The sequence below is a fragment of the Pempheris klunzingeri genome, chromosome 12 (genome assembly GCF_042242105.1).
Source record: "Pempheris klunzingeri isolate RE-2024b chromosome 12, fPemKlu1.hap1, whole genome shotgun sequence".
Lineage (NCBI taxonomy): Eukaryota > Metazoa > Chordata > Actinopteri > Acropomatiformes > Pempheridae > Pempheris > Pempheris klunzingeri.
Genome location: NC_092023.1, coordinates 4,077,129 through 4,103,173, shown reverse-complemented (window position 1 = coordinate 4,103,173; position 26,045 = coordinate 4,077,129). Strand labels below are relative to the sequence as shown.

At 44.6% G+C, this 26,045-nt stretch overlaps 2 protein-coding genes across 3 annotated transcripts; one reads left to right on the top strand and one right to left on the bottom strand.

Annotated features, from left to right (window-relative positions):
- Nucleotides 1-411: 411 nt before the first annotated feature.
- antxr1d (ANTXR cell adhesion molecule 1d) lies at nucleotides 412-25,794 on the bottom strand. 2 transcript variants are annotated; one of them, XM_070840519.1, is made up of 19 exons: nucleotides 25,690-25,752; nucleotides 21,052-21,417; nucleotides 16,407-16,478; nucleotides 16,258-16,329; nucleotides 15,774-15,855; nucleotides 15,164-15,194; nucleotides 15,008-15,081; nucleotides 14,678-14,746; nucleotides 14,507-14,587; nucleotides 14,315-14,375; nucleotides 10,326-10,424; nucleotides 9,856-9,925; nucleotides 6,824-6,902; nucleotides 6,454-6,549; nucleotides 6,289-6,327; nucleotides 6,088-6,186; nucleotides 5,843-6,007; nucleotides 5,648-5,728; nucleotides 412-1,474 (listed from the first exon to the last, which is right to left on the bottom strand). In XM_070840519.1, the coding sequence occupies exons 2-19, from the start codon at nucleotides 21,216-21,218 to the stop codon at nucleotides 1,178-1,180; spliced, it is 1,734 nt and encodes a 577-aa protein (XP_070696620.1). In that variant the 5' UTR covers nucleotides 21,219-21,417; nucleotides 25,690-25,752; the 3' UTR covers nucleotides 412-1,177. The 2 variants fall into 2 exon arrangements, with proteins under 2 accessions (XP_070696620.1, XP_070696621.1); XM_070840520.1 differs by lacking the exon at nucleotides 21,052-21,417 and having other exon boundaries at nucleotides 25,690-25,794.
- Nucleotides 23,931-25,985, top strand: znf488 (zinc finger protein 488). The gene is made up of 3 exons (XM_070840521.1): nucleotides 23,931-24,143; nucleotides 24,493-24,721; nucleotides 24,904-25,985. Exons 1-3 carry the CDS (start codon nucleotides 23,931-23,933, stop codon nucleotides 25,983-25,985), a joined length of 1,524 nt encoding a protein of 507 aa, XP_070696622.1.
- Nucleotides 25,986-26,045: the final 60 nt, after the last annotated feature.

Sequence of the window (26,045 nt, the reverse complement as noted above, 5' to 3'; positions counted from 1 at the left end):
CGTTATATCAGAGCAGCGATGTGTTCCATAAATGTGACTTTGAATAAACCCAAAAGCAATTTCAAAATCTTAGAATTTACTATTAATTTTGCCGACTACCTACATAAATGTCATGGATAGATAAGTAGTGTCCCGACGGCCGCAGGAAGCGTAATTACTTTAATTAAAGGACATTAAGAGGAACGCGAACGTCACCAAATGTTGCATCCTGCGATGTCCACTTAACTAATAAATGTCATTAGGTCTCTGTGCTGTGACTGTGAAGTGTTTGTAAGGTGATTCACAATATGACTTTAAGAAATCTTGATATATAATACCGTACTTTAACACATTTAATAGAAAGAAATCACTGCCAGGCACTACGTAAAAAAACCAATTGTATTTACTGAAGACAGACAAAAGGTTGTTATTATAGAAATAATGCAAGTGATCATTTCAGTCAATAAATGTTGAATACAGAAGAACCCTGAAGATATAAGTTTTCAATGCCATCTTTCATTTGAAGATGCTAGTAAGACCACAAATACATCAGATTATTCCACAATGCTTCCTTGTGAAGACCCAGAAACCCACCTTACACTAGATAGAAAACAGAAGCAGACAGGGCTTGTGTTATAATAAATAAAATATGGAGGAACTGCCCTGCAGTTGCATTAAGATCATTGAACTTTTACACTAAATTTTTAACTCAAATGTAGGAAAAGTTTTGCTTGAAAAGTTTAAATGAATCATTTGGTGCACATTTACAAACCGGAGCCAACACAACCAACTTTGTCATCAACTTTCTCTTCATGCTGCATCACGTTATTTTCTACCGACTCAAAGTAAACAAGTCTGTTTACCGTCATTCATATGAACTCTCACAATCCGACAACATACATCCTCAGGACTGCACGTACTCTGACCTCTCTGTCAACATGACGTCTAACACCGAACACACAGCTTTAATCAAGTAACTACATGCTTGTTTTTTTTTCTCTAATGTTCACGTGTCGTTACCTTCGACGAAACTCGGTGGCTGATTTTGATGTCGGATAAATATTTTTTTGCTGTCCAGCAACAAAGCACGGAGCTCCAAGGCCGAGCTCCTGCCTCATGAGCGTCTCTGGGGTGAAAGGAGGCTTTTTTTTATGGAATTAGTTGATGTATTAGTTGTTTATTGGCGGCCCTCTCATGATTACAGCCTTGGTGGGGGTCGGGATGGAGGGGGTCCTGGGGGCATCGGGGGTACACGAGTTGGGGGTGGACCATGAGGGGGCTGGATCATGGAAGGGGGTGTGCGGGAGGGTGGGGTGGTGCGTGGCCCTCTCGATGGCGGCTTCGTACGCGGGACAGAGTTGGAGACCAGGGGCTGCTGTTCGACGGGCGGAGGAGGAGGAGAAGGAGGAGGAGGTGTGGCGGGGTGATGAGGAGGAGCCCTGTTGTTTGGGGTGGACTCCCCATCTTTGACCCGCTGGAAGTTAATACAGCGACCCTGCAAGACACAAAGGCGGGCAGACGAAGGTTAAACCACATCTACACATTATCATTTCAATGCAGAATAGAGATTCAAATGCTGCACATCTTTGTGCACAATCAATGAGCTTCTATGATCCACGAAGCAAAGCGGTTCGTTTGACACTTTGCCCGGCTCTGTTGACAGAGGCATGTGTGTTCGAGGCCCCGGAGGGCACACAGAGCTGCTTCTGTCTTCTGTCCACACCTGCACTACAATAGCTGTGATGCTAGCAAAGTTATCTCACACACACACACACACGCATGCTTTAGCAGTCTCCCCTCTTCTTCTGCTGTGAATCGGCCTGTCTTGATGCAGAACAGAAAGTGGTTTATGTCTCTTATGTGCTCGACTTGTTGGAATGTAAAGGGGGGGATTTCTATATCCCCACAATAGTTAACAGAGGCTCATTAGCATTTAACGTAATTTACAAGTCCGGAGAATGGAACGCTTCTCTTATTGTTCTCATTGATGGTTTTCCTCTCTGTTCCTCTGCATAGCTTCCTCCTACACACACACACACACTCCTGTCTTGCTCAGTCAGTGTGTGAAGGATGGAGAGTAGGTCTCTGTGTCACAGACCCTTGGTGGTCTGATTATAACACCTTATTAAACACAGAGGCCCTAAAGTCACTCAGGGGCCAATAAGAGGACCCCAGCAGCAGTAGCTTTGTGACTTAGGGGGTCATTGTGTGTTTGTGTGTGTGTGTGTGTGTGTGTATGAGCGGCGAGTAATTGATTGGGGGCAGCCCGGTTGGAGGGGGTGACTGCTTCGGTCTTGTCTCCGGGCCGCGGTGAAAGGGCCAGTTTGTGAGCAGCAGAGCAGCAGCACAACACCAGAGACAGCATATGGACACAATGAGAACACAAGCTCATGAATATGAGTGTGTTTGTGTGTGTGTGTGACTGTAAGCATGCCTCCACCGGAACATATGGCCTGAATGAAACGTCGACCTCATGAATAACAGAAACAGAGGGAGGGAAAGGTTAGGGGGCTGGCTGCAAGAGAGCACCAGAAAACAGGAGATCGGCGTTGAAAGGAGCAGCAGAAAAGTGGCGAAAAGAGGAGGTTTTGAACTTTTAAGGAGGTGATATGTACATAGATGAGATGTGTGAGGGGTCAGCAATGTGTCATGTGAGTCTCCTTGTGTGCCCCCTTGGCTCTGATGTCTGTCACTGCTTTAGTTCCCCTCTTGGTGATTGTTTACTTTAAACCCTTAACTCCTTTTGAGGAGAAAAACAAAACCCTAAAAACTCCTCCAGCATCCCTCGTCACACAGCTCCTCCGTCTGGCCTCTGTTTTCTCCTTCTGAGCCCCAAGACTTTGCCCTTCCCTCACAAACACATATAAAGCAGACACTTTGGGGCCCGTTTACGGGGAACTGATGCGCTGCGCATGTCACTATTATAGTAAAGAAAACGGGAGAAAGACGAGAGAGTGGAGACACACATCTGACCTGACAGCTCTGCCTGTCACCTCGCATGACATTACAGCGATCCACTCGCATAAGGAACATGCTCCGTGTGTGCTGACAACAGTTAATACACTTCATAGACAACATACGCTGCAGAATACAGATCTGGAATGGAGACATTTAGTGTTAAAGAGCTGGTTTACCCAAATTACTCCAGAAGATTTGATCACTTACATCTGGTGGCGTCTATCTGTGGTAGTAGCTGGTACTTTACTGGTTACTGTGACAACAAACATACTGAATATCAGCCTCGTGCCAATTTTCCTTATTTCCCTCCCTAAACACAAATATGTGTATGAAGTCTGAATTTTCAAATTAACGAAGCTACTCTGCAATCTTCCCATCTGCCATCAGGCAGCTGCAGATGTAGCCCTTGAGGGACAAGTACGCCTGGTTGGGAATCACTGCTCTGGATAATGAAGACTGCTGTAAACAATTTTTACCAGAACTACTTTCTATGGAAGAAATAGTCCCAATGAAAACTGTATTTTCTGTGGATTATTATCGAGAGTACCAGTCGAACTGTTGCTTCAAACATATGTTACTAATATATATATATTTTTTTTCATTTAAAAATCTCATTTCCATGTAAAACTGAGCAATATGGTTGAAAGCTCCAGAACAAGCAGGTGGGCCTTGAGTTGAGAGGCAACACAAACAAAATTCCCTCCACCTCCACCTGATTGTGGTGGCAGGAGAAATTTGTCATCGAACAACCTTCGCTAAACTGAAACTGTCTGCTTGATACCGAGAGATGTGAGGAATAAATGTAGCGTTGGTCCTTTAAGTGAAATGTTAAGGGGAAAACCAGAGGAGAGGGAGAAGAAGGGGAGGTGCTGCTGTGCTCGTTTGTGTCGTTTGTGCTCGGGGAAGGAGGGGTGGTGGCCGCCTTCTTGTCTGGCCTGCGCTGGGTGACGGGGCCATCAGTGCCATCAGCTCTGGGGACAAAAGAAGGGAATCTCTTCTGTCACAATATGGCTCGTGGCCTTTCAACTCCCCATCTGTTTGTGTGACGCTCACTCGGGAGAGCTGACACACACGTTACAGTGACACACACACACACACACACACACCAGAGAGAGAGAGATCAAACGCAAACAGGGAGTGTGGCAGAAACTGGCAGCCCGCTGATGGCCGTTTGCAGAGGCAGTGAAGTAGGAGTAATGTGGGGAGAAAGCGGGACGAGCTCCTCCTGAGCTGCTCGTTAACAATCTGCATTGAGAAGTCTGATCCGTTCTAGTTATCGCTGTTCTTTTGGCCACCTTGTTGGGGATTTTTTTGTAATCCAGCTCTGCCGTTTGTCACCCAGCTGCAGCTTCTTGCTTTTGCAGACATTTCTTGCACAAGGATTTCACTTTGAGAATCTAGATCTGCGCCTGGCTTTTGTTGCTATAGAAATCATTGTCGCCTTTCATGTCCGATACGGTTATTAGCACCAGCTCTCAACGACTATCTCCCTCGCAAACAAAAGTGATTTTTTTTCCCCCTTCATTTCTTTCCATGTGAGAAGTAGCGTTTTATTTTCTGCAGCTAATGGCTCGTGAAGGGAGTTGTGGGGGTCATTGTTGAGCGGCTCTGTGAACCACAGCCCCACAGAAAGTGGATGACAAAGACTCGAGAAACTTCTGTCCTGACAGAGATTAATTGTTCTGCTTCGGGGGGGGAAAAAGATGGAAAGTGGAAAGAAGGGATAAAACCATTGATGACCACTTTTATAGACTCCAGATACAGTAAGCACACACACACACACACACACACACACACGCACACATGCACACACTTCCGCAGTAAAAATGAATCACGCCATTCAAAGAACAAATCAATACATTTTACAGCGATATGGCCTCAGCTGCAAAAAAAAATCGACAATGAAACCCTTTACAACGGAGCAGATGTGTCACCATGACAACCAGTGTGATGATGAAAACATGTCTGTGGGGTTATGGGATGCCATACACGGGGTCAAGGTTAGATAACGGGCCACTCACAATGATGTCATGATTTAGGACTTTTTTTTTTTTTTTTTTTACAGGAGCTGCAGTGGTGGCCAGTAACGTAGCACATAAAAGGCTTTTTACAGGAAACCAAGCAAATAAAACCCAGTGTGACACAGTAGCCGCGTTTTGTGCCGTAATTACCCTTTAAAGCAGAGAGTGAGAGTGAAACATGCCATTTGAAATCCTGACAGAAACCCTGTTATTTCCTGGGAGTCACAGGGAATTCTCAAAGAAGAGTACAGTACTCCTTGTGCATGAACAATGAAAGCTTTGACGAAGAGAGGGCTAGCAGTAGCTCATTGACTCGTGTGTGTGTGTGTGTGTGTGTGTGTGTGTGTGTGTGTGTGTAGAAAATCAGGACTGAGCTGCTGTGTTGAAGCTGTACATGTAGCTAGCTGACACGTGTTGTCTTTATGCAATGTGACAGACACAAAGACAGAACGCAGATGCTCAATTGTAAAAACACAGAGATGGAAAAACACTGAAATGTTCTGTACCCTCCAACTTGCTCATAAAAAGCCTTTAAGTGTTTGTGAGCCACAGTGCAATCCCCAAGATGACACATAATTACTAAATTGTAGTTTTGTATCAGTCATTATGCCGGTTTGTGGTACATCAGATTGTCTAGTCATGTTTTAGGTGAAGATGTGAAGTGAAATGTTATTGTCAGCTCAGCTCACCTGGTCTCCAGCCTGCGGCCTCATCAGAGACACCTGGTTGTAACCTCTCCTGAACAGAGCCCACAGAGCATCAAGCTTCCCCTGCAGCACCCAGAGAAAATCACATGAAGGCAAAAAATACATTTCAAATGAAAAGAATCTAAAAAACCTTGAATTTACATTTAACTTCTAACTGCATTTACGTTCAACACTAACCTTGATGGGTGTGTACCACCTCCTCTGCTGTGGGGGGCGGCGGGGTGACCTTCGAGGCTTCGGCTCATAAGGTTCAAATTCTTGCTCTGGCATCTTTACAACAGCATTTTTAGGTTTGTCCAGCTTAGCACCTTCCTCCGTGGATCCCTTCTCTCCCCATCGCACCTGAGAAAAACTCATTAAAGTGTGTATTCTTCTGAGCACGGACAGTGTGGGTTTTTATGTGTGTGTGTGTGTGTGTGTACCTCCATGCGTTTGATGCCACCCACTCCTCTTCCTCCATAGTAGGACGCATCCACTGTGGGCCACCTCTTCTTGGGCATCCCATCGTCATCATCTGAGTCCTTGGAGTGAGACACAGTTACATGACACTGCTCCTACTCTCCCTAACATACTACCATTAATATGAATACAAATACAACCAATACTGCCATAAAATGACTTACTGGTTCTGGGGGAGGAGGTGGTGGAGGTTCTTTGATCACCTGAAGATAAAAATACAGATAAAGATTCACGAGGGAAACAAAATAAATATATGATCAACAAATGAGCACAAGCTGAGATACTACTGCTACTACGAGGCCTGCTGCTGATCTTAAATTCAAACTTACCACAGTGCAGCAGAGAGGCCAGAACCACCACATCAGCAGCAGAGCCAACAGCAGGAACACCACCAGCAACGATACTAACACGATGGTGCCGTCAAACTACGCACAAACACAGAATGACGGGATTAAGATCAAACCAAACTATGAGACGATATAAGAAAAGAGGAAAAAAAAAAAAAGGTGCAAATGAAAAGTGAGAGTACTCACAGCCTCCTCTGATGACAGACACAACAGAGGAGACATCAGAGAGGAAGGAGATAGGAAGAAGACTAGAGAACCAAGAGAAAATAAGTTTGAAAGAAAGTTTATTTAAACGAGGCAGCATGCCAGAGGGTCATATCATCATGTGACGCTACACACAGGTGGTACTCACACATTCAGTAGTGGTGATGTGAACAGAGCTGGTGATGTAGGAGAGGCCCTCATTCATGCTCACCTGCAGGTAGATCACCCTGCAAAACACAGACTCGTGACAGAAGTTGCACACACGTCTCCCACTTGGGGTCAACCTTTGCATGTGTGCACACATTCGCGGTCTCGTTCTGGCTACTGCAGAAGTTCGCCTGAGGTGTCAAACACATTCCTCTATCTGCTTTGTCTGTACTCGCTCCCTTATAAGCAGACAAACATGCTGACATAGACACAAAGCCAAAGTCCTTTAAGAGGTCGGGGAGCTCTCCACCCACCGATGGAATCTCTTCAGTCTGGATCGGAGCCAGACCTCTAATGTGGAAACCACAGACTGCTACTTTACTTCTCATTCTCCAGTATTCTGTGATGGTATCTGCAGCTAAAACTGCACAGAGATAAGCAGGGCTGAGACAAGAGATGGGAGGAAATGTGTAGTTTCTGCTCTGGGAAGCAGGAAGACGGTGTTGATGGAAGCAGAGGCTGTACAGGACTGAGGCATGTTAGCCAAATAGGCAGACAGGGGAGGAAACGCAGACAGCTGGGTGGTTGTTTTAAGTTTGGAAAAGAATGGAGAAAGGCTTCTTGTGCTGTTCTTATGGTTCGGGGGGGGAGCAGAAACAAGGGGGGCATTGAGCTCTGAGGAGGGGTAGGTCACTGCAGGGTGGGAGAAAGAAGAGGAAACAGGGAGTGGGGGATGGGAGGAGGAGGGCCTTTCCTGTTCTACATCCCTTCAGCACTGTCCCTCCCCTCTGAGACCCCCTCTTTACTTCCTCAATCACTGACTTTGTTTTCGCCTCCTCGCCCCCTCCTGTATCCTCTCCATACCGCTGCAGCTCGTCTCGTAACTCATGCTGACACCGACTTCAGAGTAGGAAATTGGCAGTGCAGGTGCCACTCATCTTTTCTGCTCCCCCCCCCCACCCCCACCAATCATATGATCAGCCCTCCTTTCAGGCAGGCAGGGGACACGGTGCTATCAGCTCCTCTCTGACAGCGAGATCTCAGCCCCTATCAATCATCAGTCTGCCCACTATATATATATGTCTTTGCCCTGTGTGCGCACACGAGTGTGCAGGAGGGGGAGCTGCATCCGGAAGGTTCCCAGTCAACATAGATTTGTGTGACGGCAGTGTCAATGACTTCATTATATGTGAAAAGACCCGGGTGGCACAGGAGGTGAGTGAAGGTCTTCGGGGTTCGGGGGAAGAGGTGATGCTGGGAGCTGGAGTCCCTGAGACCTCATGTACAGAGTTTACAAACCCCCCAAAAAAGGAATCAGTTCACCAATAATGTGATCTGACATGTAAGGGTGATTTTTAGAACTTCAACTGATGAGAATTGTCATTATTCATTAAGTTTTTATTATATAATAGCAGAAAATAGTGAAATATTTGCTGTATTAAGTGGCGATCTTGATGCTATTGGTATAATCTTTCTATTTCTGAAGGTGCAGGTGGGTTCAGTTTTTTTTTTTATTACATTATGATATGAGTACCTAGCTTTAATGATAATGTGTCTCATCTACTGTGCTTGTGTGTATTCTGCTTTCTCTTTTAAATAATAATAAACAGCTTAAATAACGAAAAGAAAATTGAGAAAAATGTGACGCAAGTTTATATCACCAAAGGAGGATGCACATTTGAGAAACTGGGAATAGTAACAGTCAGAAAGAGGATATTGTTGAGAGGAAGTGAAGTATTTTGGCACACAACAACACGCAAAGCAAATTGTTTCGTGCCACAAACACCTGTCCAGCCTGCACAGTGGCGCTTTCACATCACTGCAAATTTCCACGTCTATCTGCACGTTACCGCACCGCAGCCCAGAACTCATCAGCCAGCTGTTGGCCTCCTCTCTGGGCCCTTCAGCCATTTACAGCCGACTTCCTCTTCAGTAGCACCCAGGCAGTGCTGACTCTGCTGTAATGGGCTTGTGTTACATGGGAGGACGCCTCCTTCAGGCACCACTGCAGTGTCTAATGATGCTCCCTGTTTGGCTCTTCTCTCAGGAGGAGTGTGGCCACGGTGGCAACGACTATGTGGCAGGAAGGCAGACAAAGGACTGCATATTTGCTGGATTGTAAATTAGATGAACTGCTGCTGATTCTAATTTTGTTTTTTTTGTCAATCCGTCCCCGAAGACTTGTCTTTGAGTTATAATTAAAATTCCACGTGCCATGTCTGTTATAGCGTGTGTGAGTGAAATACACTGTATGTGACAGATTCTGAAACCTCCCTGCTGCCACAGTGTGAAAACAAAATGTATTTTTCCTCCGTCTCTAAGCAGTACTTCCCCAGCAAAGCACTACTTTTCACTGGCAGACAAGACAAGCTCAAATCACGCCAGAAATCTGAGTGACAGCAACAAGACAGATGATGACTGGGAGGTGTCTGAGGCCGCAGGCTGGAGTGTATAATTATATACAGGACTGCAGGCAGCGGGGACGGGAAGGCTACTGGGCCCCGGTCCTCTCCGAGCTCGGCCCACAGCATCGCTCTGTCTGCCCCGCAAGAAACTTCTCCTCTGAATCACCGGGAGCAAAGCTGGAAGCCCTCAGAGGAAACTTTACACTGCCTCGCCGACTCCAGTCACACTTTCGCTCTCCCAAAGTGTCAGACAGAGATTGGGATACATCACACACACGTAAATACACAAACACATACACACACATACACGGTTGTGAAGGTCCTCTCCAGCAGTCTCTCATTAAGTCGTGTTCCTGGGCTCTACTCCTGTTGTCCCCTTGTGATTGGTGTCTGGCTTCGTTAGCTGTGACAAACACTGATTGATCACAGACACTTAATGACTTTGGCCCTAATTTGTTCAAGGACAGCAGTCTTCTGTGTCCGCACCAAACTTGCGTGCAGCTGGCAAATATCTGGGCTCAGACAGTTACAGCTGAACACGGAGAGTTTGGCAGCTGGAGTGATCGCCGAGAAGCAGTGTGGGGGGTGAAAATGCAGTGGGAGCCAAAAGAGATGTGCAGCAGCTTACCTCCCAACCTCCTCTACGACGGGAGCAGGACAGAGCAGGAAGGTATCTTCTACTCCAGCCGGTCTCTCATCTGTGCAGGGAGAAAATAAAATCCCTCTTTAGTTTCCACATTCTTCTTAAATGCACAAACCAAACCATGGTCCCATGATGAATTGAAGTGTGAGCATTCGTGTATTACAGCAATTTGCTTTAATAAGAAGGATACAAAAGAAATGAATCCATCAGATCCATCAGTGCTCTGTTCTGATCTTTTTTAGTTTGAATGTAATAAAATAATAATGTCAAGCAGAAAGTTGGATCTTTTAGTCCCAAACTTGATAAATCTGTGCACTCACAACTTTTTTTTCCTTCTGAGATTTATTTTAACTTGAATTATGCTTTTAATCCTTCCAACCTGCTCAGGACATGTCTGTTCTTGTGTGTGTGTGTGTGTGTGTGTGTGTGCACGGACACACACTTGTAAAACTTACCGACAGTGTGCGTATCGTTCAGTTTGAAGCTGCAGAGGACCTGGTTAATGTTTCTAGCATGGAGGAACCCATTGCCTCTAACCACCACCTGGAAACTCTCTAAGACAAAAACAAAAAGAGAGGAGATACCATCAAGAAATGATTAGCAATATGCACAACAACGGTAAGACACATACTTTCAGCTGTATGTGGGAGATATTAAAAAGATCAAAATTGGTCCCCAATTTTACTTTGAAGTAGAAGGAAATTTCTGGTGCACCATTATGGAGAGTGCTTTCCGTTCCCTTTCTCTGATGTGCTTGACATAAGCAGCAGAAATGTGTGCATGCCTCATTACTGCTTGTTTATATCTGTGTGCTTGTGCGTGTATGTGTGGAAAGGCCATAATAAGCTCCAATGGTTCTGATGCCAAAAGTGTGGCTATTCACAAATATGTGCTGTGCAGATGCCAGAAGGTGTGTTTGTGTGTGTGTGTGTGTGTCTTTGACCTTTAGCTTCCCCCAGGCACTGTTAAAGCGCACTGACAGAGTCTTGTCAGCATATGCTGGAGTGTCTATGTGGCTGCTACCCAGCATATGTTAGAGAGCGGGAAAAAAACACTTGCTTAAAAACATGCCTGCAGGGCTGACAACAGCACAGCACTGTCAAAGTAGGTCTGACCTTACCTATGGCACCAGTAACACGTGTGTGTGTGTGTGTGTGTATATGCAGATACACATATAACATGGTGTACATAGTGTATGTGTTGACACTGTCTTGTTTAACACGGTTTTTCTGTGTGTAATGTCCTCAGTATGTGCATGCATGTGTTTGAACGTGCATCTGTGTGTGTGTGTGTGTGTGTTGGTGGTCTCTGGCTGTGCACTGAGGTTTCCTCTAGCATTATCCTGGCTGATAGAACTGAACGTTTGCTGCACCTTTAACATTTAAAGCTCCAGCGTGAAGATCACTGGATAAAAACATCACAGGGTGTGGGTGTATATGTGACAGTGTTTCCTTAAAGGTCAGACAAGCTGCTACGCAAAGCCATAAATACAGATACACAAACAGAGGCAGAGCTGAGCGGAGCAAACAAACAACACTTTACATCTGCCTGCACAGCCTGACATATTTACAGATGCTGTAAAAATGTTGAAGAGTGCAGATTTGCTGATGGGGTATATCCAGGAGGAAAAATGGTGATGTGCAAGACAGATGGAAATTGAAATTGAGCTCTCACAACACAGAGATAAGTTGCATATATATTACACGTAATAAAGGTATTAGATAATACACATTACTAAACACATTGCATCGTAGTTTGTACAGACAATGCAGGTTTCCAGCTTCAGAAAAATATAAATACTCTCACTCATATTTCTAATATCCTGCAAATGTGCACACAGCCGACCTCATACAACTGTGTCCATCTGAATGTTTACAGATGTTCAATGACTTGCTACTTGTCAGTTCTGCTCATGTCATTTCCTCAGCGAGACTCAGATTCTACATGTGTACAAACACACACTCACACACACACACACTCACACATACCACCCGATTAACCACATAGCCTAATCGTTTACTGTTCTCAACGCCCCATGTCTTCTCCCTAATCCTGCCCTAATTTCACATTAAATCAGAACCACAGAATTAGAATCATAACAGTAAATTACAGCAATATAATATAATATAATTTTGCATAACTTGGACTGTATTAATTTCTTCATTAAGTATTGGTTTATGTGGTTTATGTGGTTTGAAACCACAATAATGTACAACTTAATAAGAGCTCCTAACACTAATTGTTCCCAAAGCTCAGAGCCTCCGCTGGTTTAGCAGTCAGGCCCCTTTACCACAGAGTTACTATCAAATAGCAGTGTGCAACATAAAAATGCTCATTATTGTCCGACCCTTGTTAATGTAGTAAGCTGAATAGAAAATTGCTTACTGGCAAAGTTTAATTCATAAGCATTACAACTACATGTAACAGTTAAACATCTATCAGTGAATCCTGTTACTCATTCAGACATCAAATCCTGAATCATCTTGAAGCTATCACTGAATTTTGTTGGATTCCACAGACGTTTCTGATCTTAATAACTGAGTTACAGATATAAACTGAAACACACACACACACACACACACACACACACACACACACACACACACTGAGGCTTGATGGGCTGAAAGGTCAGTGCTGTCAGACTCATGGTGGGACGGGACTGGTGGTGCCCTGCTGACATGTACAACACGTATGCTGCTGCCCTCTCCTCTCTGCTTTCTGCCTGCCGCTGTGGCCACATGTCCATTTTCATCTACACCTGAACATTTGACAAGGATTAGATTCGTATGAATGTGTCTGTGCGTGACTATAAACATGTACATGCACGGGCTTTTGTGTGTGTGTGTGTGTGTGTGTGGAGGAAATGGGGTACAGCTTGTCCGAACGGTGGCTCCTCAATCACGTTAGTGCGACGGGACAGTGAAGGGCAGGGAGGGGCAAAGGAGGATGGGACAGCGGGGAGGAAAGGGTCAGGCGTTAATGAAAGCAGCAATCTCTGCTGTCATGTTAGATCTAAGGCCCAACTCTCACTGTCCTCTCAATGTGTGTGTGTGTGTGTGTGTGTGTGTGTGTGTGTGTGTGTGCATGCGTGTGTGTGTGAGTGGAATCAGTGCTGTCATGTTGGATAGTGTGTCCCAACGTTCACTGTCCAGTCTGATGGCCTGTTTGCAGGCAGCTCAGTCTGGTCACTTCACATCAATGTAAGGGACGTGTGTGTGTGTGTGTGTGTGTGTGTGTGTGTGTGTGTGTGTGTTGAGGTAAAGCATGTACGGTATGTGACACCATGCAGACAGAGGGAAAGACTGTCACAATACCTATGCAATATGTCAGCATATATGAAAATGGGTGGATGTGGGTAGATTGTCTTCTCCTCAGCCTTGCAGTTAAAAATGGGTCACGTGCTTAAGAATAACATTAAATCATATTATACTGCAAAAATAAGCTTTGCGTAAGGAACATAAGTGCTGGTTATTTCTCTACAGGACAATTAAAAGCCATTTGTGAGCATAAGATGTAAGAACTGGAAGTCTGAATATGAGCTGTTTATAATTCATACAGATCGTATCATAATAAATGCAAATGCTGTGCACTATAAGCATGATTTCAGCACATTACAATAATTTCTGGCCTTCATTAATTAGGCCAGAATCAAGTCAAAGCGGGTCTGTGGTTTCTTAGTTCACTGACCATTAGGCTGCTCATCAATCGAATAATAAATGAGGCTGTTGGAGGAAATTTGGGCACATGTCGAGTGACACACGGTCCAGCTCTGGTGACACACCAGACTGCAATTATCACATGAGGGCAACTGTGTTTCTTTATTATTCCTTCCTCATTTTTTGTCCTTTCAAGGCAACATTTTCCCTCCTCTCTTCTCTTCATATCCTCTCCCTTCCCTTGTATCCCATAATGGATGCTAGTCTCCACTGGCTGTCCTGGTAGCATGGCTGCAAATGCTCTTAAGTGAGTCCTAATAAGGTCATGTCAAAGCTTATCCATCCTGTTGGCTACACATAAGGGCTCTCTCTCACCATCTCCATTAGTCCTGTTTCTTACTTCCTGAAAGTGAAGCTGCTTTCTAGAGGCAGAAGAGCTGGACATGGAGGACGAGGAAGCCCGAATGGCTATTTAGCATATATGATGTGGCAAACTAGGCCAGAGAAGCAGCCATGCTTAAAGATTCACAGCTAATTCCTCTGACCAACACCCGTCCCCCCTCCTCCTTTTTGCACACATGCTGTGCCGGAGTGCCTATGCTAATTTCCCCCGGCCGTGAATGACAATACGCTCTCTGTCACTCCGCAGTCATAAGCATTCAGTGTGATTACTCAACCTCATGTTCCACTCCAGAGGCTTTAGATGACTGTCATCTGACACAATCGCACACCGTGACTGCCCAGTGCCTTAACAAGGAGGGGAACCCCTCGCTGCTCTCCCTTCTTACCTCCTGCGCACACACTGGACGGCTCGGCCGCTAAAATCTCAATGCAGGACTTCTTGATGATCTGAGAAATTGCACAAAAGCAGAAAATTACACAGTGACATGACTATTTAATGACATAATTTGATTTTGTCTGCGTCTCTTTGCATGTGGTTGGTTTGTTTAGAGTATACATGTGGTATGGATGTGTCATACCGAGTCAATGATTCCCCTGAGGGCTTGAAAGCCTCCCCATACAGGAAACACATGTTCCACTGTGTCTGCAATAGTTGCAAGCTAGAAAAAACATACAGACACAGAATTAACAGGCTTGTATTTGCTTTTTGTGTATTTGCAACATCTTTAATATTTTTCTGTGGATCCTACCTGGGTTTGGTTGAATTCTTTGACGCCTACACAATAAACAATGGCTCCCATAGACCTGGCCCTCTGTGCCTGCAAAAAAAAAAAAAAAAAAGAACAAATACGCCACAATGCAGCGAGAATGAAGAGAGTTCTGGTACCAGTAAAAACTCCTCAATGAAGTAGTGAATTTTTTTAAGAAATGTGGAGCAAGTAATGTATCCATCACGTGCATCAATCAAAACAAAACTGTGAAGTTATTTAATACATCATAAAGAGCATCAATAAAAAAAAAAGCAGCAGTAACATCTTGACCCCAACAAACAGGTGGAGGACGGACATAGAACATCTTACCTCTCGCTGAGCTGTGTCAAACTGCCACTCATTCAGTTCTCCATCAGTCAGAGCAATGATAACACTGGCCGTCCCTGCAGAGCACAAACTTTTATGCTCTCTGAAACAACGTATTAGATGTAGGTTAATGAAATAAGAATACTAGACACGGCTTACCATGCTTCTCTTGATAGATCTGCGCATTAGCCTGCAATTTAAAAGAAGGCGTAAATCAAGATTCTGCCCCAGTTAAGTACAGTTTCAGATATCACAGCAGCCTGCACTGGGTTTACACATGTTGATCTTGTTACAAAGCCAGCTCACAAATCTCACTTTGCTCATTTTGGTCTGCTGAGGCTGAATTTATGACTCTTAAATGCCCTTTTTCTTCGACATCAACATAAACCCTTCCTACAGCTGTTTGGATCAATGACATCTTTGCTTTAGATTTTCAAACTTGGATATCATCTGGAAATGTTTTTTTTTTTTATGTTTAACCACCAAAGCATGCTTGTGATTGGATTAAAAATGAGAACAAGACCACTTGGAAGTGTGGCTTAATATTTCAATGCCTCAACTTAAATGCTCGTTCACAAAGCTCAGCAGTTTCAAGAAGCAGGAAGTCTTTCATGATCTGAGCCGCTCCTCGTGCTGATCTAATTGGTCCCGGTTCCAGCTGCCAGGTTCAATTAAGTGCATATTTTCCAGAATAAAATCTTATAGCGAGGACCAAGCTAGTGTGAGGTAGGCTGGCTTTAATGTGTCGGGTCGTCAGCCTCATCCTTACCATCTCCAGGCCTAAGTTCATAAATGTGTCTCCTCCAGGGATAACCCTGCTCAGAGCCTTTAAGCCGTCAGAGATGGTCTCCCTGTAGGGCAAGAAAGAAGTAAGAAAGCTGATCTCAGGGAAAGAGATATAAAAGAGAAACATTCCCAATACAATAGATAGAAAGAAGGAGTGTGGTTTCAGCTGGCAAGTAATTGTGTGGCTCAGGTAACATCCGAGGTTAGTTCTCAGCCCTCAGTGGGCTGAATGCACTGCTTTGTATTAGCAAGTCGCCTAAAGCTGGATGAAATTTGTACGCAATTAAATTTTGAGTTGAAGAAAATCTGTTCAGAAAATCTTAATTCCCAGAAATGTCTAAAAACCACAGATAAACACAGCAGAAGAGGACATGTGCAGCACTAGTTTAGTGTAGTGACATGCGGAGGGAAGGACCCAGAGGGAAGAAACAGTGACATTTCAGGTGTTGCTCAGGAGTGCGCTTCACCTGTTCTCCGTCAGTTTCATGATGATGTTTCCTCGTGTGGAGAAGACGATGAAGGACATTCGCAGCATGGTGCTGCAAACACAGTTTCACATTAATAAAAACAAAAACAGGAAACACTGAAATTCCTGAATGACTAATGGTGCTTTTACCTGATAAACTTCTCTGCAAGCTGCTCCACAAAGTAGTAAATCTCTTTCCAGTGATTCTTCACACTTCCAGACCTTAAAAACAAGAAGAACACGACCTTATAAGGAAGAAACGTGATGTTTCCACAGACTGTTACAGCCAATAGGTTTTATTGTATTAAAACTTAGCCAACTCTCCTACGAAGTTTGGCCTTGATCACACAAAAATAAAAATGTTTTGTACCTGATAGAATCAAATAAAATAATAGAATCTACCCTAGTGGTGTGGTTCTATGGATGGACGGTCGGCCCACCATCTAGGTCCAGACTAAAATGTCCACAACCTTTGGATAGATTGCTATAAAATCTGCACAGACACTCCTGATCCCCAGAGGATGAAGCCTACTGACTTTATAGCTCCCTGACCTTTCATCTAGTTCCAATATGAGAGTGGCTTTTGTGGTTTTGAGTGAAACATCTCTACAACTATCGAATGGATTGCCATGACATCTTATACATACATTCATGCTCCCCACAGGATGAACTGTGATAACTTAAATGGCCTCGACTAAAACCTAATCTATATGCATTTGAATAATTATCTAACTCCGCCTTATATTAAGAAAAACACCATTACTTGTTGGAGATCTAAGTGCCATGAGATGTGTTCCTGGAACAGCAGTAATGGTTTATCTCCACCACATCCGAAGACATTCCTGTGGCCACTCAGTCACATGCCATTACTTCGGACAGTAACCTGTCAGCGGTGAGCGCCGATGGTTAGCATGCTACATGCTGCTGTGTCTCCTTAATGAAGCCCAGTCCCAGGGGGCCGCTAATGGGGGCTAATTGCTGCTGGGCCAGAGGGTTGAGGTTAGACAGGGACAGATGTAGCAGTCTGCCTCTAGCAGGGACCATGTAGCAGGCAGCTGGCCACTGTGTCCCTGTGTGTATCAGTGTTAATAAGAGGGTGCATGTTAGTGTGTGTGTGTGTGTGTGTGTGTGAGACTGTGAGGGGGAACAGATGGTCCCAGTGAGCACAGCCAGTCTAACAACAGGTTGTGGGTCTGCGGAGTGAAAAGGCTGCGACATGAACAACAGCGGGATGCAGAAGTAACACTCAGCAGGGGGTAAATGTGAGTGTGAGTGTCTAGTTAAGGATGCAACATCAAACAGCTTATACACTCAGCTCAGGACTACTTGTGTGTGTATGTGTGTGTGTGTGTGTGTGTGTGTGTGAGAAACAGGGTCATAAACAGGGTGAAAGTCTGAGACTCACGACGGCTCCTTTGTCTCTCTCACTTAACCAGTCGCTTCCTGCTCCACTTATCCTTTTCCCTGGAGGTGACTGCATGAGAAAAGCCCTGATCCAGGACGAGTCTCCTCAGGGTACAAGTTTCCCACTTTGATTGATTAAAAAAAAATAAATTCTGAATCTCAAACTAATCGTCATTCAAAGAGAAAGTGTCTCAAATCAATATAAAGCAAATGCCAGAGTGCTTTTATATTTGATGCTATTTAATGGCTGACTGAGGAGGAGTTGACCTCATTGGCATCATTAGTTCTTTTCTATGTGCTGAACTGAAGCTGAAAATTAATGGCTGGAAGTTTTGATTATTGATCCAGTTATCAAGTTAAAATATCAAACATCTTTCAGTTCCAGTGTCTCAAATGCAAAGATTTACTGTTTTATATCGCTGGATATCTTTGGGTTTTGTAAAGTAAAAGATTTCCTTGTCCCCTGGGAATTCTTCATTATGTTTTGACATTTTTGGAATAAAATATAGTTAAATTAATTAGAAAAATAATTGATATATTGATCACTAATGATTTTAATGGCTTTTAAGTATTGCAAAATTCTCATTCTCAGCAAATGCACTCTGAGTCACTTCAATTACTATAAAGACACTGAAAGGCTGCTGATCGTAATCACTGCCAACATCCAACCAACTCAGCAATTACTCTCCACCTTTCTGCCCTCTAAGTTTGCATAATATTAGGGCAGGACCCCCTTTTGCCTGCAACTGCTTGGATCAGTGAAAACTAATCTCTGTTCAGAACCCAGCCATAACACACAACACCAATTATTCTATTTGTGGGCAACCAGATAGAGAGGAAAAATGCAGCCTGATATTTGGAGTGGGTCAGATGTAGAGTGTAGGAATGTAGGGAGCTGGTGGTGCTTTAGCTTTTCTAGTGTTCATTCTGTGTGTTGACATGCGTCCAGTGGAGCGCAGACACACACATTCTTCACTCAGCATGTCTCATAACCTCCTGGACAGTGAGGCCAAAGCCAAACATGTGAGTAAGACAAATAGTAAAGAGTTGAAGACCAAAGTAGACACACGAGAACATCCCCAACACGTGACTCTGCTCTAGTCTCTATCACTGAAGCCTTAGATTAGGTCACTGTGTGGCATTTAAGGTCTGAAAAACAGCCAACTAGTTGGTGCCATCTTGGGGGAAAAGAGCAGAAGCTTCCTGAAGGCTTGCCGAAGCACGCAGGTCAAGTAAACAGACAGTCAAACAAACAGAGGCGTACCAGAGGCTTGGCCGTGCGTGACGTGCCACTCTCCCCAGGATCCTCCTAAACTTTTTGAAGCAAAGTGTAAAGACTAAAGAGCAGCTGGCAGATGTTGCCGTGGACATCCGAAAGATCATGAAATGTGTCGGAACTAAAGTAAAATGTCACTAAAAGTGTCTACGGCGCATAGGTGGTGCACACTGGGCAACTGAGGACAGACAGCGAGCTTTTTTAGACTATTACCTCACCAGTATTCCCACATGTTATACACAGATGCCACAGTGTTTAAGCTTCGCCACCAGATCACTGCACTCACTCATTTGACGCTATGACCCGGTGTTCTTCCACACAAACAGGGCTGAACATCCAACCACTTCTAATCTTATTTTCATGCCATTCTCTCCCCCGTCTCCCTGCTCACTTCGCATGTTCCCACATGTCTGATTGTTCTGTCCACGTGTTTAAACTTCACCTTGCAGCTTCACTCAAGATACGACAAAAATGTCAATTATAACGTCTGAGCAGCAGAGTCTGAGAATGCAGAGAGATCACACGTGGATAACTGCTGGAATAGTCCAAAGAAACGTGGCAAAAAAAAAAAACATGCTCACTGAACATGTAGCCTGAAAATATCTGACTAATATGAGATTAAGTCTGTGTGTTGGGGCTGTGGCCTAATGTGTATTCCTCTTGGCTTACAAATGGTGCCACTCAAAGTCTACTGAGTTGCAGACGAGAAAAGTTTGACTGAAAATGTTACGAATAGGGTCATGGGTGTGTGACGGCCTCGCTGCTACCCTGCACCCTGAAGTGGGCGTCGGAGTTGCCCGGCCACACCTGTAGGAGTGGTCCTACCTGATAAAAGGCCGGCTCAGTCCTTCTGGCCTGTTGTTTAGTTTTGTTCTTTGTTTACACACACACCCACACTTGTTTCTTTCACCCATCCAACATCCTACAACACTGACAAGCTGTTGAGTTAATAAATATCTCCCTGCTACTTTTTGGTGTGGACTCTCTCCTTTGTTGCAACCCGTCAGCTGGGGTTGTAAGAGGCGTCTTGGTGGCCTAGAAGTCTAAGTAAGCAACCTTTGCCATCCTCACCTGATTTCCCATCAACCCTCGATCATCTTCTATTAAATGAACACAGCAATGCCTGAGAAATACTTCTAAGATCAAGGTTAGATTTCGGAAGATGTAGCCCCAGTTTTATATACAGCAGTTTATTGTGATTACTTTTTACAAATTGTAACATAAATAGATTTTAGTTGAGATATTCTGCAGCCTTTTTCTAGAGGTAAATGTTTGACATCCTGGTGAAGTGATTTTTCATAACTAGGCTACCCAAATGTTATTCTTATGCTTATCATTACTGCATAAAACATTAAGAAATAACACTCTAACCTGTCATAACAACATAAAACATGCCATAAAAAGTAGTGCCGATGCTTTTCAAGTTTCATGTTCTGGTGTTTTTCGTTCCATAAAAACAAAACACACCTAATCAGATTTAGTGAGATGGGATCCAAGTCAAAACAGCAAAGAATGGACTCTGCTTCCAGTCACTACATGCCCGGTTCAGGGTACAATAGGCTCGCAGTAGATGGAGACAGTTTAAAGGATCACCAGGCCACATACAGCACCACAGTGGGGCAGCTGCTGCAGCTGTGTCCGCAGGCGTCATCAGCCTGAAACTCTATCCATCCTGCTCGCCCTGCCCACATCCCGTGGGTACAGCTCAGTCTGCTTGCCTCTCCACTTTGAACCGGACGAGAAGAAAAGAAAAGCATGGCCCAGTGTCGAAATATTCTCCCTAATTCAAATACAAAAGACATAAACCTGTGCGAAAAGACACTTAAAGACAAACAGTGCGGGTCAAAATGGTGTTAGGAGCAGCCTCTCTGTGAAACAGGAAGCCACTATTTACACATCTGATTTTGTGAGTTTTAAACAGAAGCTAAATGATAAATGATTCCAAAATTTACGAGCTCAAACACGCAGGTTATTTTTCTTGAGCACAATTGAGCCGCAGAAACGTGGGGAGTGAATCTGACTGATGCGCTCCGCGTTTCCAAACAACTGGGCGGTTGCATGGCAATGCGCAGCGATGAGAAAGTAACAAAGCCATAAATAATATCGGACACTCACTTGTCCAGGACAAAATAGAGGTCGAAGGCGCCCTGACAGGACCTCTCCTCCTCCTCCTCCTCCTCCTCCTGTTGCTCTCCCTGCAGCTCTCCTTTCACCGAGACATCGAGAAAGAAAATTCCCAGCAAAACCAAGGCGAGGAACATGCGAGTCTGCGTCCTCGCCATCTTTCCCGGTTACCGTTGACTGCTCCAACACTGTGACAACTACAGATCTTCACATTTTCTCTCTACAGTCAGTTTCAGGACCGACTGTGTGCGTATAAAAGGCTTTGTTTCTCGGTGTTCTGTCCTGTTAGGTTGGGTGCATTCAACCCACAGGAGTCGTGTTCGGTTTAAGCCGGGCTCTCCAAGTCTTCTCTTTCAGCTGAGGGAGAAAAAAAAAAAAAAAAAACATGCACTGGAGCAGGACAGGATGGAGGAGAGGAGCGACACCCGAGGAGAGACACAAAACTCCACATTTACACAGAAAAAAAAAAAAAAAAACCCAGCAGAGAAGCAGATATCTGCTGTCTGGGATGGGATTACCCAAAATAACAGCAGACTGCTTGAGAACAAGGGAAAGTGTTTTTTTTCTTTAATTGCTCATGTTTTTAAATAACAAAAGATCAGAAATCACGTGGAAAACATGATTAATTAAAATGATGGTCCTTGAACGCAACGTTGCTCCTCAACATTTTCTTCTTTATAGAAACATAATAATACATTTCAGTATAGTGTATAATTTAATGCCATTTGTAAATTCATAATGCTGTACCTTGCTTTGATTAGTGCTCAGATCTTGTGGTTAAAACAAAACAAAAAAAAGAGCCTTCTTTTCACTGCCTTGAGGCATTTTGACGTCAGGCTGCAAAAACAAACGCAACTCAATTATGGGCCTGAATGCAAATCGACCCATGAAAGGATTTGATGCTGGAAGGGTTTCAAAGTGTTCCTGAGATTGTCATCAAACTTCCCAACACAATGCAATAAGCAACTAAAACTGTAGGAAATGTTATCTAATATAAATTAAGATATTTTTTCAGCCTAAAGTGTAATTGTAGCCTACTTTAACCGTCCAGCCGGAGTCCCCAGGAAAAGCTTTTATGTGCTCCTGCTTTCTCATTATAAAAAAAGTTGGCTCCATAACCACCAGGACATTTACCCAAACCAAAGCTTTGATGCAGAATAATCCATTAAATGCTCATTAGACAGAAACATTTAGTTGATGAATAATGCATTTGCCCAGTGGCAAACCTCGACCACCCTGCATCATATCATGTAATAATGGCCAATTTTATAATTTCCCACTGCCCACATTAGCCAGGACAATTACCACCACTCTAACTCTCCTGTAGCTTGACTTATTGTTTCCTGAATCCCACATATCGTGCACAGGCTACAGTCTGAGGATCTGTTGGGCAAAGAACAATTAGTGGAGTGACTTTCTTTTAAAACCACGGCAGACAATAAGATGTCAGCGGCTCCATGCACACATTATGATGACTTTTAACTAATTGCAAGCTGCCAGAGGCTATTGTGAGGTCTTGTTCTACGTGTTTTGGTCCTCTAAGCTCGGGTTTATAAATGTAGACGGCCTGTTTTAAACTGTATACGCAATCAAGACTGTGGACATTAGATTCAAGATGTTTTCACACCATCCAAAAGGGTGAAAATGTCACTCTAGCTAATATGTGGTGCACAATATATCCACATCAGTCAGCTGCATGCTGTCATAGATGAACAACCACAATAAAAAAAGACCCCATATGGTGCGTTATTGGCCAAATTATCACTGTCTTTCCTGCCTAGCGCCCGTATCTCTCCTCTTCATTGAAAAGACTGTAAATCAGAAGCAGGAGAATTAGCCAAGGGACCAAATTCGAGGCGTGTGTGCGCGCGTGTGTGTGTTTGCGTGAGCGCGCACGTGTTTATATCAATGCGCCACGCTCCAGTGAGCTCTCTGAAGGGGATAAGTGGGAGTGGGAGAGGAGAGGGGACGACAGTACGGAGGAAGATTCAGTCGGATAACTAACTCGTCACCAAGAAACGAGAGGGCATCGTCACCGAGGTCCACTGCACCTGCTGCAACTTGCTGCCACACGGCGCGAACATCCTCCTCCGTGTCCGGCGGGTGAGTCCACATGCGACATTACTACTGCAGCTCTCCTTCACAGGGACCCGGGATTTCATGTACTCAGATGACATGATCATAATTAGGTACCAGATCGGTCCGTCGTGACGCCGTGCTGTCAACATCTTTAAAGATAAAGATCCAATACTTTTTAATGACCAGAGAGGAGGAAATCAGAAGTGACATAATCTTCGTGCCTTAATATCGTTCTTGAATTAGAAAAACAAAACAAAAAAACATACTGAACTTATCCTGCGCAGAGGAGGCAGTTGGGCTCCACGGCAGATGGGGAGACAAAAGGAGAAACCGACTGAAAAACTGAAACAAAGGACGCTAGAAATCATTTTGCCTCGACACCGGCTGCGCCTTCTCCACAGTGGAGACGCGTAATTTTGGCCAAAAAAACCCCCAAAATACTGTTGAATTAATTATTTTTCTCAGCATTTCCTGTCAGACGGTTCAATGTGGATTTCGAGCATCTGAATCCAAATCTGCTGAGGGCACGTCAGACACCACAACCTGCGTATAAATGAGCTTAAATGAACCCAGTTGTTGGCTCTAGATTTTGTTTGACTAAAACAAATTATTAAATGCTGTTGTTGTTATAGTTCACATGTTTTTAACCCAATTCCATAAAAGACTAAATAAGGCCTCATCGTTTTATCCTGAAATAATAATAATAAAACCTGTAAAAAAACATTTAAAACCTGCATTGTTCACCTGCTCTTTATCTAATAATAACCCTTTCATCTCATTACAGACTAACGATGGATCACACTTTCCTGCCTCGGTCCATCTGGACCGGGGACAGTAAATTCCTCCAGCATCCAGCGGACCTCTACACCAGCGTGGTCGTTACGCGCAGCATCCCCGCAGGCACGTGCTTTGGTCCATGTGTGCTCCAAAACACTTTCTACGACACCATCGCCTTCATAGCGCAGAAATCCTGCGACAAGACAGCCAAATCCTACGTGTTCAGGGTGAGTTGGCCAGTTGTCATGCAACATGGACGCTTGGTCTTCAGATAGATGGCATCTCTAAGCTGCTTGGCTCTAGTCGGTTATTATATAACTCGTTGTGGGCCGGACGCCTGGTGACTTCATCCTGTTTAGGACAAAACATTTGCTTGTTTGTTAGTTGAAGTTTGACTGAATTGACATATTTGATGTGCTTTGTTCTTTATTTTATGTGACTAAACTTTATGATGTCCATCTGGATGTGATATCAAATGACTAACATTTAAAATCGTGAATTAAAAGGTGCCACCTGCAACATTTCACCAGATTACCGATTTAAGATTTGATTGAACGACGTGATTCCTGTCAACAGGTGGACCCGGAGGCCATGCGTAATTCTGCGCTGGTGCTGTCCTGGCTGCGGCTGGTGCAGGCTGCGCGCAATGGAGAGGAGCAGAACACGGAGGCCTTTCTGAAGGCGGGTCAGCTGTACGTGCGGACCATCCGGGACATCCGGCAGGAGGAAGAGCTGCTGGTGTGGTACGACCAGGAGCTGTCTCACCTGCTGGGCTTCACAGACATGAGCAGGAGACCGAGTGAAGGTGAGGCAGAGCTCTGGGTCAAGATACTGACAGGTGTCCTTAAACATGGTCTTTTATCATGAAGTCCCTCTGCTGCTTCTGTGAGGTCGTACATGTTATTGTATTTCACTCCAACATACATGTTTCTATGTTTTGTATGTATTTATTCAAATACATCTTGTGGTTTTTTTTGTCTTTTCCAGACTTCAAATGTGGAAGATGTAGCCAAGTCTTCAAGAATGAGTATCCCTTCCTGGCGCACTGCCGATTCCTGTGTACTCAGGTAAAGAGTGACACCTGGAGCCGTGAGGTTTACGAGCACAAGCGCGCCGAAGTCAAGAGGCAACACCGAGTGACAGATTTCCACAACATCGCCAGAGATTTGGAGCACAAAAAGTCTGGCAGCAACGAGGACGCAGAGATTTCCTTCAAGAGAAGGAAATACGAGGAAACTCTTTATTCCAAAGGAAGGAAAACGGTTCTGTTGGAAAAAAACAATATTTCAAACTATGACAATATCGCACAGCTGAGTAAGGGCTACGAGCAGGCAGCAGGGGATGCTTCTTCCTCTGCGGGGAGGCTGAAAGCCGATAAGATCAAACCGGATCATTTGGGATGTAAGAACGACGCTTTTGCTGAAGTGGGGGAAGCCAAGGGGACTTTTACGCACGACAGGGAGGTGGAGGCGGGCGAGAGCTCTGGCGTGCGCTCATGCGGCACCAGTGCATTTTCTCTGGTCCTGTCCAACTCTCAGGGCGAGCAGAAGAGCGCTTTCTGCAAACCGAGTAAAAGGACTTCCCCTTTTGACCCCCAGACGCATCTCAGCAGCGCTGCAACAGCCCCCTCTAGCCGCCTAGAGGAGATAGCTGACGCCTTCACCCCCAGGACTGTTATGGGATACAACAACCTGATGGCGTCCAACATCCTGAGCGGTGACTTACAGGCTGTGCCCTCCCCGGCTGCATTAAACAACGCTTTCCATTACGCACCTGAACAATGGTCCCGGAATCTGGGCGTCCAGCTGCAGACCACATCCTCCCTCACGATCCTCCCGCCGACTTTCACCTCATTCGGCGTGTCGGTGCAGAACTGGTGCGCCAAGTGCAACCTCTCCTTCCGGATGACCTCCGACCTCGTCTTCCACATGCGCTCTCACCACAAGAAGGAGTTCGCGGCGGAGTCCCAGGTGAGGAGGCGGAGGGAGGAGAAACTCACCTGCCCCATCTGCCACGAGTACTTCCGGGAGAGGCACCACCTGTCCAGACACATGACTTCTCACAACTGAGAAAAGGCGGGACTGAACACTATTTATTTCCCTTAAACGATGCTCGTATTTAACAGGCTT